General features: G+C 41.7%; 2 protein-coding genes across 4 annotated transcripts in view; both read left to right on the forward strand.

The window, feature by feature from the left end:
- Positions 1–6584: 6584 nt before the first annotated feature.
- On the forward strand, positions 6585–8436 carry RIPPLY2 (ripply transcriptional repressor 2). The gene is made up of 3 exons (XM_065731150.1): positions 6585–6778; positions 6849–6913; positions 8271–8436. Exons 1-3 carry the CDS (start codon positions 6593–6595, stop codon positions 8434–8436), a joined length of 417 nt encoding a protein of 138 aa, XP_065587222.1. The 5' UTR covers positions 6585–6592.
- Positions 8437–8946: 510 nt separating this feature from the next.
- Positions 8947–18965, forward strand: part of LOC136045194 (cytochrome b5 reductase 4) — a 28809-nt gene continuing 18790 nt past the window's right edge. For 2 of the 3 annotated variants that reach the window (XM_065730963.1, XM_065730966.1), the window contains exons 1-5: positions 8947–9044; positions 9586–9739; positions 12567–12667; positions 14442–14526; positions 17622–17663. In XM_065730963.1, the coding sequence (XP_065587035.1) occupies positions 8970–9044; positions 9586–9739; positions 12567–12667; positions 14442–14526; positions 17622–17663 (457 nt within the window). In that variant the 5' untranslated portion in view covers positions 8947–8969. The remainder of the gene's footprint in view (positions 9045–9585; positions 9740–12566; positions 12668–14441; positions 14527–17621; positions 17664–18965) is intronic. The other variant, XM_065730965.1, reaches the window with a different exon arrangement.

Here is an 18965-nt window from a genome sequence, read left to right on the forward strand (position 1 = left end):
TAGAAGGCTTTGCCAGGGTAGGGACCTGCCTCTTCTCTCCTTCTTTGTTCCCATTTATGCTCATCTGGGACTTGGACCCTCCCTCTATGCTCAGACATGACCTATCCCCAAGCTACTCTCTTCTACTGGAGCTGATTTCTCCAGGATGCTTTCTCAGGACTTCAGTTCTGTGGTCAGCCAGCTGCAATGTCTCTCATGAACTCAAGCCTATTGCTTCAGGATCTGATTGTCCATCTGCAAATGGGACTGATGTTGACATGAGGGGAAGAAGTGAGATGGCCTTAAGTGCAAGCCAAGAAACTCTTTCCAAAACCTGAACTGTCTGTCCTGTTCAGTAATGCTACTGTGAGGGAGGCCATGACATGGGAAACAATGTAAGGAAGAGTCAGGCAGTCAGCAGGGCCACCATCACCAGAATGGTTGTGTTGTTCTGTGAGAGATAGGTCTGCCATGAAACCTCTGGGTGTGAGTTGCTATAGCAGATGTGGAGGGGATCTCCATGATCACACAAGGCCTTTGGTGTTAGCACAGATCTCACAGGTTGAAATGTATTCAACTACATATGCCCATATTCTGGGACACCTGGTAGCCTAGGTGCCAGGTCTTGTGTCCTCCAGCTTCTCCCATGCCTACCTAAGGCTGTGGTGGTTGGGGACCAATGTCTGTGGTGGTCTCCAGTAATTAAATTCTTCAAACTGTGTTCATCGGGCAACTCAAGCTATCATTTTATAGACTTGAAAAGTGGCCATATTTGAAAGTCCTAAGTAGTAGCTGTTTAACTAATATCTCCAGTAGAGACAGACATCTTTTTTCTTGCTAACAGGAATGAAGAAAAGAGAACCTGCAGATCCTGTTGGTGTAATCATGGTCCTGGCGTGCAGTCTCAATTCCCATTTATCTTCTTTCCCAGTCTTCCAATGAATTAATTAAAACTCTCTGCTGCTTCCCCTTTATATCATTTCTAGTATTGGTTCTCAATAATCGACAAACCCCAATGTTATCCTTACCTCTCAGTAACTGCCAGTCACCAAAGCACTTCTCCCTCCTCCTCTCCTTCCTGCCACCCCCATCTTGCTGCAGCCTGTGTTCGGGTTATGTAAAAGAAGAGACAAAAGAAAAGAAAGAATCTCTGAATCTGGATAACTCAACCCAAAATGTACCCAGTCTCCAGCAATACAAAGCTGAGGCTCCAAGGTGAGTCCTGGCCTGTTCAGGGTGGAACGAGTCTCAGACACAAGCAATTCTTCAAAGAATTTAGTAATTAAATTCTTCAAACTGTGTTCATCGGGCAACTCAAGCTATCATTTTATAGACTTGGAAAGTGGCCATATTTGAAAGTCCTAAGTAGTAGCTGTTTAACTAATATCTCCAAAAAAGGCACTAGTTGTTTTTAATGTTGAAAGATGATGTTTCAACCATTTCTCCTTCATTCTTGGGAATGGCTCAATGGTTTGAGCTGTCTTATTTTGATTGCAGTTTTCCCTCAAACTAACCCTGAATAAACCTAGTGTGTAAAAAATCATGGCTCAAATAAGACTTGAAAAGCTAGGAGCAATGGAAAACGTGATTTTTAAGGGAACTGACAGACAGTCTTAAAAGTGATACCTATATTTATTCTTCAGTACCTCTTCTGTTTATGTGCCTCTTAACTGGAATGGGCAGGCTACTGCCAGCCCACAAAGAGAGCCCTATATTCCCTGTTCAGTGCTACCAGTTAAGACTGTGAGCAAGAAATTATGCCATGATGGGATTTTCAGCCTCATGATACCACTTGCCAGAAACCACCCTTCCTGGTGGGGAAGAACCATGAGCCCATGTCAGGACTCATCTCCAGGCACCTGTGTGAAGACTCTGTCAGCCACAGAGCAGCACAGGACACTGCATGTACTCCTCAGGGCTGGTACTGCTATCTTTAGGACCACATTGCCTGTCCTGGGTGCTTGTTTCTCTGAGGCATAGTTGTTTCATTCATTCCTTCCTGTCAGAGGATAAATGCTGACTTATCTCCATCCAAAATTTAGTGACATGCATCCTGTTTGAGGGCTGATGCTGTGCTGATGCCTTAGAGATACAAAGGAAATTGAAAAGCAACCTCTCTGTTTCTATAAATACCTCTGTAGCCAGGGAGGCGACAAATCTGAAGAAGCACTGAATTGAACGGTGCATTGTGAGAGGAGAGATGACACTGCTTGGGACTCTTATTACCAGCCGGAGGAGTCAAACCAGGATATGCAATGATTATCTAATTTCTCCTTCTTTTCTGTCAATAGCTGTTGGGCTAGAGTGACTGCACCTCATTTCTCTTTAGAGGTGGGAGGACAAATCCTGCTGCTGCCACACTGTAGCATGGAGAGCTCTGACTGCAGCAAGTACTGTGGCAGTGTACTGCATTGTGCTGATTGTGCCAGACACTTCTGCTGAGTACCAGCATTAGTGATGTATCAGTGTCTTATTAACTCCTTTTGTATTAAAGGAAGTGGCAACACTGATGCTCAGCATTCAGGCCTTCATTTCTTATTTGCATGGAATGCAAAGTGCTCATAACTCAACAGTAAATTATATTCATCCTTTAAAAAAGTTCCCTGTAATCAGTAGACAAACCCGTTACACATTCTTAGCCCCTTAGTGTGTCACTTTCCCATATGGATTTATTATCCTTTACCATTTGCTAGCATGGGCTTGGGAGTGGAGTGCAGCGTGGGAGGGAAAGGAGGGAACCAACCTGCTGTGTGGGTCACACCTTGCCACATGTGTGGGGGCCCTCCAGTAGGTGCACATGTGCTACAAACACAAACATGTTCCTTCTTCCCCAGCAGATACCAATGATCACCCCAACACTCACACAAGTGCACACCCATAGGCACACACCTTCCAGTCCAGCCACATAGAAGAAAGGGAAGAATCATTTTCTCCACGACATAAAGGCACTTAATCCTAATGCATCCCAGTCCAAATACAGAGAGATGAGGAGAGGAGGGATGGATGTCTCCTTGAATGATGTCTCCTTGAAAGAGGAGTTTGTGTTGGTTGCCTCTAACCAATAATGGTGAGAACAGAGAGGTTGGTAAAACCTTCTGTTCTTTATAAACTAGTGCTTTACTTTCGAATTACAGTAGAATAAATGTTATCAGTCAATAGACCAGGTGTAAATAAATGGCATACACATGTATGTTATATATCTATATGCAAACAGTAAGTATACATTTTGTTTTCAATATCAGTTCTGAAGTTTTGTCAGAACTGGAAATATCAAGAAGCCAGGTTATTCAACCCTCAGGATCAAATGTCTGCTCATCACAGCTCCCTCATCCCAGTCTCAGCATGCAGGGGTTTGATCTTTCTCACTAAGCAAACTTCTAAGTAGATGAAGCCCACTTTCTCTATGTATGAACACATTCAATGCATGCCCATGATTTACTAATAAATGAGAGCTATCTCTGCCTTCAGGGTGGCTGACATGAAGCCAGCTTAGTGTTCTCTATCCAGATATTCCCATGTCCAAGTGTGATTAGCACTGTCTTGTCAAATGTAGCTCTAAGCCATTTGTGAACACCCTCTTTGTTTGTAGTAGCACACTCAAATCTGCACAGGCTTCTATGTTTGCTCTTCCGTCTATCCTTTTAACAGTGCATCACATTTCAAGATGTCATACTGCAGAGAACCACAAAAGCACTTTTAATCAATTGAAAGCAAACCAAGATAATTACTTTTGCTCTGAATACACACTCCTTGGTATACCAACCGCAACATACATATTCTGAGAAAAATAAACTGTGTATTGAGTTTTTTTGTTGTAAATCCACAATTACCATGCAAGACTTCTTTATACCACATTTGAAACTGTTCAACTGTAATTATATCATAATACCTATGATAATTAAACTGTGGCTAAATAGAGTTGAACCCTGTAAGTTTTCCTACTTGGAAAGCAATAATAAAAAAATATCCATGATCTTGAGAGGTATTTTCAAGAAGCTGAGAACTGATGAGATGGCTGGTTATTTTTATTGCTGTATAAGAGAGTAAATAAAATCATACAACATCATTTTTTTCCTGCTTTGATTCCACTATAATATTTACAGCACAGTGTATCATTTTTCCAACTCGCAAGTTTGCTTTAATACAGTCAATTTAGTTATACAGGTACAATCCAGAAAAACTCTCAGTTCAGCACTTGTACTTCTTTTGGAAGTTGAAATACAATTAAGTAAAAAGTAAGACACAGGAAGGAGAACACTCTTTTAATTGGAAGAAGCAAGAATGCATGGGGGAACTGCCTATTGCAGACTGAATGTTCAATTCACAACTATGCTTTCTGATACTATATAGTATATATATTTCAAGGCCTATATTTCATGGCCAGTTGGAATTTGGCAAAACATTATGTTCTCTTTTTTCATGGTGTCAGTGATAGTAAGTTATCATTGCAAATACAAACGTTTGTATTTCTGTCAACAAACATGACTGCATTACTATCCTGTAAGGCCGAGGAGTCACGTAGTGCAAAAATATGCAGGAAGCAACAGCTGTTAGCCATTATTTTCTCCTTATCCGCTCAACACCTCTGTGTCAGTTTGTTTTTAATGAGTAAATCACACTTTCTTCATGGGACATTTTCTCATTTGGGGCAGACACTTAGGAGAATTCTGCAACAATTAAGGGCCATTGGCCAAAGATATTTGCTCTTAGTTACTGTACACATTGAACCTCACTTTTATGCTTTATCAAACAAATAGTGCTGATGTCAAGTTGTTAGTCCTTTGTTGCTACTAATATGATGATGCTTCCACATTTCTTCTTTAACAAGGAACCCGGCTTCTGTTGTCCTCTTCTTGTACAGCCTGTGTTATATTTCTCAAGAGAGAAATACCAACTACAGAAATGACTCTCACTTCATTTAGGCAAGAGAAGAATCTGCCACCAGACAGCTTTTAAACATCTGTTTTACACTTTACTGCATTTGACAAAGTTTCACAGAAGCTGTTTGAAAGCTGATGAAAAATAGATACAATCTTGCTTATGATCAAACTCACCTTACTGTGCTAGTCATCTCAACTTCTGCGAAGGGTAAAGTGAATATTTACCACCAATCTGAGCCTTTTGCTCACTCTGGTTTTAATCAGTCCAACTCTAGGCCACGGTGAAAATGAAATCATAGAATCATAGAATGGTTTGGATTGGACAGGACCTTTAAGATCATTTAGTTTGAACTCTGCTACTATAGGCAGGGACACCTCCCACTAAACCAGGTTGCTCAAAGCCCCATGCAGCCTGGCCTTGAATGCCTAGGGAGGGAGCATCCACAACCTCACCAGGCAACCTGTTCCAGTGTCTCACCACCCTCATGGTAAAGAATTTCTTTGTAACATGTAGTCTAGATCTATCCTCTTCCAGTTTAAAATCATATCCCCTCTTCCTGTTGCTATCCAACCTTATAAAAAGTCCCTCCCCAGCTTTCCTGTAGGCCCCTTCAGTTACTGGAAGGCTGACAAAAGGTATCCTCATTGCCTTCTCTTCTCCAGGCTGAAAAGCTCCAGCTCTCTCAGCCTGTCCTCATAGGGGAGGTACTCGAGTCCTCTGATCATCTTCAAGGCCCACCTCTGGACCCACTCCAACAGCACCATGTTGTTCTTGTGTTGGGGGCCCACATGGGCAGCCACAAAGTACAGCAAAATTGTTCCGTAAATTTTATTCAACATTTAGCTTATCTCTAGCATCCTACTAAGTTTACCTTTCTCCTTAAATACATCTTAAGTTGTAATCATTACCATGGATCTTCAGTGGGACAGTAAATGAACTGGGTCTGGGGCTCTCAGTCCAAATCCAGGGCAGCTTGATCTCCACAACCTCCCCAGGGCTCTTACTGCCTCTTACATATGACCTCTACTGCTGCTCACATGCTTCAGTGATTGCAGTCTCAGAAAGAAAGAAAAAAAATGTGAAAATAAAAATAGAAAGAATAGAAAGCCCTATATGCTGAGGTGTGTGGTACGAGTCTGGCATAATACTGCACACATGAAGCAGCTGATGCTGGCAGTGGGATAAAGCACCAGGAGAGCATGAAAAAGAATAAAAGAAGGCACCTTTCCTCGATAAAGATACCCTACCAAAAAGCTGCTATGCTAGTGAAGCCTTATCTCATGAGGGAGAAAAAGTCACGGAGTGTAGTATCAGCAAGACTATGTCAGGGAACTATCGGAGAAAGAGATGCTACTGTCACTGCCTCCATCACCCCGGAGGTGGAATTCCCCTCTCCGTGCCCAAGCTCCGTACTCAGGCACACCCCGAGGACCGACGGAAGCGTCTCGGCAGCAAAAGACCGCTCCTGCAGAGGCGGTGCCGGGGCTGCCCGGCGCCCGCAGCCCGTGTGCTGCACACCGCTTCGCACCGAGCAGCCGCCGCATCTCCCCCCGGGCCATTTGCGCCTTGCACGCGTCCGCTCTCCGTGTTGACACAGCGGCTCATTCCCGCGGAGCCTTTTTGTTGACAGCGCCGGCAAATGAGCCGGGGGAGGTGGGCTCCTCTGCCGCCGGCACTGCGGGGTATAAAGCCGCCGGGCCCGGGGCGGGATGAGGTACGGTTGCGGTGTAGCATGGAGGCTGGAAGGCTGCGCAGCGGCTGCCCGCACTCAACGGCGCTGCCCCCGCGGAGCTGCGCCCGCGTCCCGCACGGCTCCGCGTCCTTCGCCTCCCCCTCCTCTTCTTCCTCTCCCTCCTCTTCTTCCTCTCCCCGCGGCTCCGCGCCCTTCTGGAGGCCGTGGGCGCCCGGCCCCGCCGCGGTGAGTGGGGCTGCGGGGCTGCGGGGCTGTGCGCCGTGCCGCGGGGTGACCTCTGCTCTCTTGTCCCCAGGCACGCAGTCCCCGCGGGCTGGCGGAGACCTCCCGAAAGCTGGAACAGTACACGCACCCTGTGAGGTAAGTGGGCACTGAAACAGCTCGGGGCTTGTTGGTGTGCCCGGGGTGAAAGCAGAGAGCAAAGCGAAAGGTCCCTGCCGGTGTCCTCCCAGTGCAGCACAGCCGTGGGAGCAAGTAGCAGGAGTAGGGTGTGAGCGCTGCCAGCTTGTGTAACTGCTGCTGGAATTAATGGTGAGGGCAGCAATGCTATCTGCATTGTCAGAGCTCAGAGAGAAATGAAACAGCTCCTGTTGAATCCGTGGGAAAAACTGTCTTTGAAAGTGCTAGCTGTGAGATGCCAAATCTTATTGCACAAGGTGTTCTTCCAAGTAAGGTGCAGCTTTCTCCCTAACCTAGGCTCTGCTCTGTCAAATGCAGGTCAAACCATGTAAGCGGTTGCACTGACTCACTATCCTGATGCTGTGCACGAGTGAATGCTGCAGGGAGTGCTGGGAATGTGCTTTGTGCTGCAGAGGAGGCAGCGTTTTATCAAACCATTGCCTAGAAAGCATTTTTATTCTCGCTAGAAACCCCTCTAGTACTCTTCCTTAATGCACTTCTGTTGTTAGCAGCCTGTAGTCAGCACTCAATTTGTGTTGTGTTAGTCTCAGCTTCTGGGATTTCCGTTGTTTCTTGTAGCTACTTCCAAATGCTATGCAAGAGAATGTTAGTTGAGAAGGAGCAGAAAAGATTGTGTATATTATATTTATTGTGCTAACATCACTAGCCAATAGCTCTTGCTACACCATGTTGTCAGCAGTTTTCATGATTTTCATGATTCCTGGGTACAGCACCAACTGCTTTGAAATCCAGAGTTAGGTGGCATCTTCTGTAACAAGTCAGTGGAGGATGCTACTTAGAAAGACAAGACTTTGGAGGAATATCAAAGCCTGATCCTCTGAGGCCATCATCATTTCTTTCACCTTTCCTCCTTTCAGTGAGACTTGTCTCAGACCAACATCCAAGATCTACCCATCAGTAATAGAACTACTGATTTAACCCAGGTATTTTGAGGATGCTATCTGACACCCACAGTGTCCCCAAGGAACTGTTTCACTCAGAGCAGCAGAGCTATTTGGGTTAGGTCCAAAGAAATACTGATAACAGAGAACCAGTGGTAAGTTTCAGGCACGGATCCTGGGCTGTACAGCAGTTTTGTCGCAGCACTGCACATAAAGCACTATTTTTTTCTCTCTTTAGGTGGAGTTACAGAATCCAGAGAATATTCTACTTAAATGTGGAGATTAGTTTAGTTATTGATCATGCAAGGGGAGTGCTATAGAAAGGTTGTCTAACAGAAGGTCACTGTTCCTTAACTGTCATCCTTCAAGTAGCATGTGTAATAACAATAAGGAAACTTATTCTATGCTTGTTTCAGACTGTTTTGGCCCAAATCAAGGTGCTATGATTACTTATATCAGGAAGCTGAAGCACTTCTGAAAAACTTTCCCGTTCAAGCTACAATTTCCTTTTATGAAGACTCAGACAGCGAAGAGGATGAAAGTGAACTGGAACAAGATTCAAGAACAGAATTGCATTGCTGATGGCAAGAGGCCGACCGAGACTACTTCTATTAATATAAAAATGGATTATAGTATTTTTAAAAGATAATTTATTTGTATGTAAGTTATTCTTAATAAAACTGGAATGTTTTGTAATTTTACTTGAGCCTCTATTCTAGTCCTGCCTTGCTTTCTGGGCAGGGAAAGTATTGATGAGTAATCTGTATTTTTTTTTTCTCTGAAGTCCTATATTTTGTAGGCCGTAAATACCGGTTTTAGGAGCAGCCCCTTGTGTTGGGCTTACATGGCAAGGGAGCTGGGCGAGCAGGTGGAGGGAAGGGGAAATCTGTGCAATAGCAGCTGGGAGCGCGGTACGTGAGCGAACGGCCCGGCAGGCACCGCGGTGAGGGCAGGAGGAGCGCCAAGCGCGGAACGGCAGCACCCATCGCGCCCTCCGCTGGGAGCAGCGGGCGGTCCCTGCCGCTCGTGACGGGCTGAGCCCGCCCATCGGGCCGCGCCTGCGCGCTGTGGCGGAGCGCTGCGCCCGCCCGCCGGGTGCAGGCCGGGCCGGCAGGATGCTGAACGTGCCGCCGCAGGCCTTCCCCGCGCCCGGCTCGCAGCAGCGGGCGGCAGCGGGCGGCCGAACCAAGGTAGGGCCCGCGCAGCCGCCTCGGGGCCGGGGCTCGCTCGCAGCCGGGCCCTGTGGGGCTGGCGGCGGTCCGCGGCCGGGAGCGGGGCCGGAGCTGCGTCGTTACCAAATAACAGTACTTCTGCTTTCAGTCTCTGCATGTCTGCGCTGTTTGAAGACCGCAGTTCTTTCACTCTGTTGTCCTCTGTCAGTATTTCGATCAAAGGGGCTCCCACTCCATCGTGTACTTGGAGAGAAAGGAAGGAAGGTGCTGGAAGTCTGTGAGACCTATTTGTGGCCTTACCCTGTGAGCCAGTAGGTCGCTCTCGCAGCTTCCCCTGGGTGAGACCTGTTGCCATGGGGTTTGCAGTCTTCATGAACGTTTGAGAATCCTTTTGGCTGGGTCACAGAGTAGGAAGCTTTACTGCTGGGTAGGGCTCCCAAATGACAGTGAAGAATATTTCTTCTTTTGCCCCGGTCCTCCTTGGGAGCTTAGAAAACATTTTGAATGGCTCTTTCTCCCCTTAGAGTTTAATAACAATCATACGTTTGTTATTTTCCAGGTTCCTTTAAAACCAGGAAGGAGTCTTATGGATTGGATTCGATTAACTAAAAGTGGAAAGGACCTGACAGGTTTGAAAGGGAGGCTAACTGAAGTGACTGAAGATGAGCTTGCTAAGCACAACAAGAAGGAGGACTGCTGGATATGTATAAGAGGTTGGTTTACGTGATGTTGCTTCTGCATATTTTGCCTCGCTTCCTTTCTGTACCTGAAACATAACAAAACAACAAGCTACCACCTCCAGATTTCCTCACCCCAAAACAATGTAGTGTGTCATCTGTGTTTAGACCAGGGATAATGGTGATGCACTAGGACACAACTTTGTCCAAGTTGGCAGTTTTATGTAAAGCTGTTCTTTGCTTTCAAACTTTTCTCAAGCAGTTTTCAAAGATGTACCTAACACATATTTTATGGGAAAATAATAAAACACAAGAATGTAGTTAATGGTCCTCACAACAACAGCTGAGCAAAAATAAGGCATTAAAAATGCCTTCAGGCTTAGAGTGTGTATCATCATTAACAGCTGAAGTTTTTCACTGATTACTTTAAAGCATCTGGAGTCATAAAAATGTAAAGATGTTATTTAGATCTGTGGGACAGTCTCTGGGAAAGGTGTAAGCCCATGTACCATTTCATAACATTCAGAAAGATGAATAACTGCCATACTGATAAATTTCTGCCTATATCTACCATAGCAAATATCTGTGGTAACTGACTCATGCTGTTTGTTTGTTATTACTTTTATGGCATTTTAACTTAAGTTGTAATTATTATATATTGTAAGAAGACAATGTGCTAAAGGTAGTTTGGAGCAGTAGCCCTGGCTAGACAAGTGTTTTCAGTGCAGAAGATGAACTTTGTAGCTTTACAGAAAGTAGCAAAATTCTTGCTCTACTGTTTAATAGTTCAGAGGCTAAAATTTATTCATATCACTTCAGGTTTGTTATGAGATAATCTATTCTCGTGGAAGTGCTGTTAAGAAGATCAGAGTGGCTGACATGACCTGTATAGGAAGAATGCTTTGTTTAATGCTAACTTAAGGAATTTAACATAATATCCTTGCAGAATTGCAGCGAAATTAAGAAGTTCTTGATGGGGATGATTGTTTTTGTTGGGTCAATAAGGAGAATGTGAGTGAGCTTTTGGAGCGAAATAGTGGGATTGGTAATGCTCTATGTACTGCTGGTGCAGATACTAGCAGAACTAAAGGAGGCAGAAAAGCAGATCTCCACTGTGAATAATTTTCCTATGTACCTTTCCAAAAAGCACATCTACTGCTGTAGGTGGAATCACTGCTTATAAGTGTTTCTTTCTAATCCCACTAGACTGCCTTTCTGTGGCTTCCTTTTACAGGAACTCAGTCACACTGTTTCAGTAGCAGTCTTTAATTTTTCACTTCTCTGTCTCCTTGTTCAAGAACTACTGAAGAAAAAAAACCAAACAAGTGTAATTAAGAATGCAGCTAGATTATCTGTAGGGCTGATATGCAGACAAGTAGTAAAATAGTTTAGCTTTTCCACAGAGCTGTTCTTTGAGTTAGTGTAGTTAGACTACGGGTCTGTAGTAAAAGGCAAAAATTGAGGGGAATGTGAAGCAGATCATCAGGAGCTAACTTTTCAAAAGCTGATGATTGAAGAGAGCTTTCAGATAGGGCACAAGTATATAAATAGGATGGCAGAGGGTTAAAGAACAGCTCATTAGATGGAAAACTGAACGTTTAGTTGACATTCGGGAGTTCTGAACTGTTCACATTTTCCCTAGTGCATTTTCTTATGGGCAGTAACCAATCCTGTACACTAGATGGCGCAGTGGATACATCCCTCAGAAGATCATGCCAGTAAAGTGCACAAAAAACTTTCATATCTGGGAGGATTGTTCTTACTAATTAGGATTGTCCCGAGGATGTCTTCCCTCACCCAGTGCTGAATGCCTGCCTTTCTGGGGTAATGTACACTTTTTAAAAGGACACTATGCTTTCAGCTGACACAGTTCCCCTTCAGTAACTTCTTGTTTTGATAATGTTTAGTGTCTTGAAATATTTGTTAGTTGGACCTGCAGTAGTCCTGTCAGAAGAAACTTGTCTGTGGTTATATCAGTTTATAGCTGCATTCTCCAAACTCTGATTGCTCTGTTGGTGTTGTGGTAATTGGAATTCATAATTCCAGACCAATAAAGCATTTTTTTTTAATCTCACTAGAAGTACAGAGTAGTGCTTGTGTAAAACAGATGCTGAATCCTTTTATTAAGACTAATTTTTCATCAGTGTTATCGGCCTTTAATGAACAGAGAGTAAGACTAGATTTTTTATATCGCTGCATCTATAGAGGCAAAGTTTTCTGCTGATGGTAGCAGTTTTTATTTTTGGAAGGCAGTTTCTTCCCATTGTCATTTTATTCCATAGGGGATGAGTGATAGGGAAACAACTCCAGCAGCACTTCACCAGTGACTTAATTCAAAGGGATAACAAAAAAATTCCTTGCACTAACTGGCTCAATTTCGTGTCTATTTAACTGGCCTCTGGCTCTCGTATACATTAACTAAGCTATGATACCTTCATCTTCAGGTATTTATTTTTCATTATGAGTCATTAAACCTGCTGGTTTTTTCCAGATGTCTATCCTGCAGTACCACATCACTCATCCTACTCAACAACACTGTGTAATATGTATTGGGTTCTGTATGATTGTGTGACTTGTGTGACTTCTTTTGTGACATTCGAGACCTGCCTGGACGCTTACCTGTGAAACTTGATCTAGGGAGCTGCTTTGGCATGGGGATTGGACTCAGTGACCTCTGGAGGTCCCTTCCAACCCCTACAATTCTGTGGTTCTATGACTTCTGTTTCTAATTTTGGAAAATCATACTGCTTGCTATTACACTGTATACTCAGCTTTCCACTGTTTCTGGGGATAGTTAAATAGTTTAGTGGTTGTTAAAAAAAAAAAATGTTACCCACACGATCTTGTGTTCCATTTTCTGCAGGATTTGTATACAATGTCACACCATACATGGAATACCATCCTGGTGGTGAGGATGAACTAATGAAAGCAGCTGGAACTGATGGTACAGATCTTTTTGACCAGGTAAGAGCAACTGGCAGTGAATGACACTTGCTCACTAAAAGAAAAAATAAACAAACATATCTTTTATTTTAGGTCATTCCAGTGGAAATGACTTGCTGTTGTTTAAAAAACGTTTTCTTCTTGGAGAGCATTAACTTGGGTACTGCATTATCAGTGAACCATGTATTAAGGAAAAGGTGCTGAGACTGCTATTAACTTGTGGACAAATCAGAAGATGGCAGTTGGTCTCTTTTGTTCACCATTTCTTTAAGGCTGAAAAGTCCGCAGTCTTCCTGTAAGACCTGGTTTTCTAGAAGGTCATTCTCTGAGTTGGTCTTTTTGAAAGCAGACATTCTTTCCCTCTCCTTGTCTCACAAGGATTTCCTGGGAAACTGGGGAAGAGCAAGAAGGGAACTTTTCTCTGAAAGGAATTCTGCCATTTATTAACAGTTCTTACATCACAGTATGTTGTGTCTTTAATTGCAAGATGTATTTGAGATTGAGTGTAAATACAGAGAGATGTGATGATGTTTTAGCTTTTTGTTGTTGTTGGTTAATCTCTTGACAGATGAAGTGCCTGAGCACAGGATTTGGGTATACTTCTCTGTTGGTCACAAAGCTGTTCGAGTTTAAAGAAGTTTGCATTTTCCCTGCTGAAAATTTATGCAGTGTCAAGTTTTGGCCTGAAAGTCTCTAGCTAGATCACTGTCAAGTATGTGTGATATGGGAATCCGGGCAGCAGAGATGTTTCCAGAAGCCCAACAAATAGTATCTAAACTTTGTAACATGCTTGCTACGTTTTTGTTAGTTTGTTTTGTCATAGGAGTGGAAAACCACCTTCAGGTTTTTAATTCTGGCTGATGGCTTTCCTGTTCTAGAGGCTTTTCTGTTGCCTGTGCATTCTGTACCTGTGAGATACTGATGAGTTTGGTAACCAGCAAACACAGGTTGCTGGTGTTTCTTAGACTTCTGAAAAAACAAAGCTATCACTCAAAATTTTTCATTTCTTTCCACTACACGTGTAAAATATAACTACAACTTGTGGGTGAGACTTCCTTATCTCGTTTGCTTAGCTTGTCCAATTGAAGGTTTTTATTTTTAAATCTCTTTGTGCCATTCAAATTTGTCATGCTGCGCTCCGTTACCTTTTCTCTTCTTGAGGTGTTATCCTGGATGCCCTATCAGAGTTGGCTTTTCTGCTATCTATTCCCTACGAAAGTTCTTCAGTTCTGGTCTGTAAACCACTGCTCTTTCATCACTTTATTTGACTTTCTAAATTAGATTATTTCTCAACAATTCAGTGATTGTCAGACAGAAACAAACAGAAATGCACCAACTCCACAGGAGATGTTGATGTGTCTAAACTACCATGCTCTGTTCTGTTTCCTTCATCAGTCCCTTTCCCCATATTTGTTTCTAAACAAGGTTAATTTCCTTTGTGCTAAGGACAAATTATATGATTCATGTAGTAAATGTCATAAAAACACTATTCAGATTTTTTTTTTCTGTAGTTCAAGGTTGTGGCGTTCAGATACTGCAAAACATGTTGTGGGTAAATTAAACTATTGTCACATACTCAGGGTCTTTTTTTGTTTGTTCAAATACCTGTTGCCTGTAAAAGAAGTAGAAATAAGTACTGAAAAATGTGAACAGTTGGTGTCTGGGTTAAAAACAGAACACTAAGAAATGAATTAAATTCGATGTTACACAAAAAATGGTATTTATATCTTAGTGTGTAGAGCAACAACACAGTTAAAAATTACAAAAGTTGTGAAAACCAATTTTGTTAATATAGGTTCATCGTTGGGTCAATTATGAATCGATGCTGAAGGAATGTCTTGTTGGGAGAATGGCTTTCAAGCCTGTTGCTGCTCCAAAAGGTGAGGGCTTTTAGAATGAAATAATTTCTGATAATGCTTTATTCCAAAGTTGTCTGGAGGTTGCAATAAATCATCATATTTACAAGAATTGTCTCTGTTTTGATACAGAAGTGGAGGCTGTTGCATATACGTAGTCTTTTGGGTAGTATATACCTGAAGAAGAAATTATTTTGTAAGTGAAGACATTTATAAATAATGTACTGCTATTTTTTTATTTTGCTGTCAATCGTCAGAAAAGAGTATGTGTTTATAGAAATAAATGCATGCTTTTTCCTGAGGGCTGCTCTTTCTTCATGTCCCTCCAGGCAAACTCTCATAGACAGCCCTCTGGTGTGATTTAGAGCATCTTAAGTCAGTTTTTTCACTTGGATGATTTCAGCAGCAGATGTAGGCCTTGAACATTACATATGAAATGAGATCTATGAACATCTATGAGTTTATGGACAGTTATTGTTTTTAGAGAACACCTTACTGGGTCTGCTAACATTTGAATTTATTTGGAGGAAATGTTCCTGATTCAGCAGACTCATCAGAGCCACAACAGCGAGAGGAAGTAGTGTATTGTATTCAAATGCTGGCAGTGGTTTCCAAAGACTTTACTCTTCAGTATTTGTTTTGGTTTGTAGGCCACAGTGAAAAACACCAATATCTTGCAACCAGGTGATATTACTGAACAGTGACTTTTAGCAAAACTCCTGTGAAAGCATGACGGAATTAACATTTGCAGCTATTTTTCACCTTCTGTGGCTTCTTGTTGGCCACAACTTCAAGTTGTCTTCAACTTCTGACAAGGGAACATGGCATAGTTGCTCAGCACTTAGGTCACTTGGTCATTTAAGTTGAATTTGTTCTGTATGCAAAGGGACATAGGACTTTACATCTGTGTTGCTAGGTAGCTAATTCCATTGTAGAGTTTTTAAGGTGAGTGCTGCAATGCAAACAGATACCTTGACAGCATAACTGCTCATGGAGTTGTTATGGACAAGTTACTGCCACTTTGTCATCTGAGTCACAAATATAAAAAGTAAACCTGACTTTTACTGATTTCATTACTGTAACTTCTCTAACTGGAAGGAATTCTCTTGACAATACATCAGTAAAAAAATCAACATATCTTTGCTCTTGCCGGCCATGACAGTCCATTTTCTGCTGTTTATTTTCACTGCTTTATTCTGTAGCAGGACTGCTCTTATCCATTTTGCTGTAATAAAATTTGCAGGGTTAAGCTTATGTATGAAAGTAATTTGGTTGCCTGTGTCTCTTCTGGCCATTTCAGGCTTGAAAATTATTTCATTAAAGAATAAAGCTGATGAGGCCATACTTAACTGATTTTTTTAAATTTTTGTTACAAAATTCTCATAATTTACTGTGCTTCATATTGCTTTTTTTGTCCTTTTCTTTTGAATATGGAATTATCAAGCTTGTAACTGACCAGCTGCACTGTCAGGCAGCGATACTTCTTGTGTTTTCTCCTTCCAGAAGACTGCCTTTGACAAAGCTTGGATCTGAAACCAGAAGAGTAAAATACAGATAGAGTATGAATGGTATATAAAAAGGGCTTTGAATTACAGTATAAATTGCTTTATTTTCATGGCAGTGGGTGAACGTTTGACAGTGGGGTGTCAATGTTTGCATTGGTATGTTCTGTTTGGTACTCCATAGTATGCAGTGTAGCTTTGCTGGGGCATTGCTGGTAGATTTGTGATCATTTAGTTTTGTTTCCTGTGTTTTGGAAGATAGAATGGTTGAATAAATAATAAATTTGTATTATATCACTGATATTATGCTGAAGGAGGTCTAAGGAAGAGAGAGGTAGGGTCATGTCTACAAAATTCTTCTAAATAAATGTCCTTGAATCTGCAGTGCCAGTTTCAGTGCTGCGTGGTAAAGTGCAGTGAAAAGAGAGTATATTTTTGAGCTCAAACAATTACCTTTTAATGACAAATGAGACTTTGTGTCTGACTTGCCTATTCTGGCAGATGACTTGTAGTAGTGTATAGCAGAATATACAGAGAAATACAGCCTGAAGCAGCAGTTTTGGAAGTACTGTCCCATTCATCCTGTGGAGTGTTTTCACCTCAATGTGAAAGTCTGTGATGAGGGCAATTCTTGTTCAACTTTAAAGTCCTTTTACAACACCACTGCTTGGTGGATTGTTCCAGGAGCCTTTCCTTCATTGCTATCAGGCTGGCATTTTTCCTCTATTCCTGACTGCTATGATGGAAAGTTCAGAAGCCCATAATAAGGGGAGAAATGTTCATCTTTTTGCTTTCTTGAAAGAGGGTGGGAAGAACGAATTCAATTCTCCTGCTTCCCTCTGACCAGTCTCTTAATAAAGGTGAATACAGAAGAGGTCTTTTTACTGGTACATTATTGGAATGTGTGTGTAGAGCAGATGGAAAGGATTTGAGTACTTCCAGAGGACTAGAAGAAGGATATATGACCTAGAGGTGCTATGACTTTGTCCTCAATTTGAGCAGTATGTATACAAACGGACACTATGCATTCTTCTACCTGTGGTTTTCTTTTTCTGCTTTTTCTACTACTTTGTTTTGTTTTGTTGTTTGGAGGTAGTTGCAGCATACTGGAGATTTAATGAAAAGTCGTGATGATAACTTGTAAAATTAAGTTTAATCTCTCAAGTAGTTTAAAGGAATTTTTCTTTTATTTGTGTTTTTGCCAGACGGTTTAGGTTGGTTGAATTCAGTGTCCACTATACGTTGTCTTGATTGTGTCTTTCCAAGTCTGACAGGCTTGGCTTCTTGGCTATGAAGCTTCTTGTTGCACAAGGAAATCTGTGCTCTTTGTTTCTGAGAGCCAGATAAGTTCTTCTTTCCTACCCTTTAGTGTTGAGCAACTTTTCACATTGGGTAGTATAGGGTTTTATTTATTATTCCACGTAATCTTTTGGAATGGTATCAGTGCTACTGCATTTAATTGTGACTTATTGATGCCTGAAGCATCTTGGTCAATCTGTTACTGTTGAGGAAGGTTTATTTGGTGAGCTTTACTTTGGCTTATTTCTTTCACATGGTGCATACAGATATTGTGCTGCAAGTTCTTACTGTCATGCTCATTTTTCTTAATGCTTGTAGACATTTCTTCTACCCTGCCTGAAGAGAAGAAACAGCTTAATGGTAAGTATTCTTCTGAAGGAAGGTGGGAAGTGAATCTTAAACTTACCTGAATATTTTTTAATGCACAGTGCTTATCTGGCTTCTCTCTGTCTTTACCATTTAGATTCAAATGGTATTATGAAAATTAGATTCAATTTTCAGGCTGTAGTGATCTTTGGGAAATCCAAAAGGCAAAATCCTAATCAGACATTGCAAATGCAGTGATTAAAAGCATTAGAAGATGGCAGTACAGTAGTGCAGAAAAGGGAGGTATGCGGTATACAATAATAATTGTATTGGATAAGCTTTCTACTAGAGAAGGTAAATCAGAAATAGAAATACGCTATTGAAATCTGCCATTGCAAGAGCGACAAGCTTTTTGATCCTTCTTTGTGTCAGAAAAACTTAGGTGGCCATGGGAATGGAGTTGCAGAGATGTGATGGAAAGTCGGATGATGCGTTGAATGAAGTTTATCTCTGGAAAACGAGTTGAAATAGAAGTATATTACTTGAGCATAGCATGGCTGAACTACCTGAGGTGTAACTGTGAGAATAGCTGGGCTGTAAATTCACGTACTGTAAGAGGAGAAAATATTCTGTCCTGTGAAGTATAAGGTTGATGATGGTCCATGTAGAGATAGAAAAGCAGACAAGCTTTGCACAAGCCTTCACCGATCTCTCCTTGAGTACCTGGAATAGCTTTATGATTCGAAATACATAGTTCAAGAACTGTGTATTTGATTTTGATCTTTCTATGAAAAGTTACGGAGTGATTAGTCATCTTAGTGTATACTAAGAGGCTTCCTAAAATAGTACCAATTATGAAGTCCAATCAAATAAGGTGAGTTGGGGTTTGCTGGTGAAGGAAATACCTGTAAAGGGAAGTAAAACAGTTGGAGCTGAAGGCTAACTTTTAGGCATTATAGGGTACTTTTATTGTATTGGTATTTAACTTTGTTCTATTCTTACTGTCTTTCTTGCCATCTTGTGTTCTGTGAACACTGTATGTCGTATTTGATTTGTAAAAGGCAGTTTACCTTGTAGTATGCAGAAGCACTGTAGTACACAAAAATACTTATGAGTAAATATACATCATATAAAAATAAGCAAATTTATTTTTTGTTCCTGTTTTTCTGTATATACTTTTATAGTGCTAAGCTAAATGTTGTCACTGGATCTGTGGCCTGACTTCATCAACAAACATGTTGGAGCATATTCATCTAGCTTTGAAAGGCAGGAAGCACTGGAACTCAAACTTAACGTTATTGTATCAGAATTATCACTAGGCAGCAGTTATTAGTCATTAAGTATACCTCAAGTATT

This window comes from Cyrtonyx montezumae, unplaced genomic scaffold (assembly GCF_038088225.1).
Source record: "Cyrtonyx montezumae isolate F1298 unplaced genomic scaffold, pur_monq_1.0 scaffold_13, whole genome shotgun sequence".
In the NCBI taxonomy this organism is placed as follows: Eukaryota; Metazoa; Chordata; class Aves; order Galliformes; family Odontophoridae; genus Cyrtonyx; species Cyrtonyx montezumae.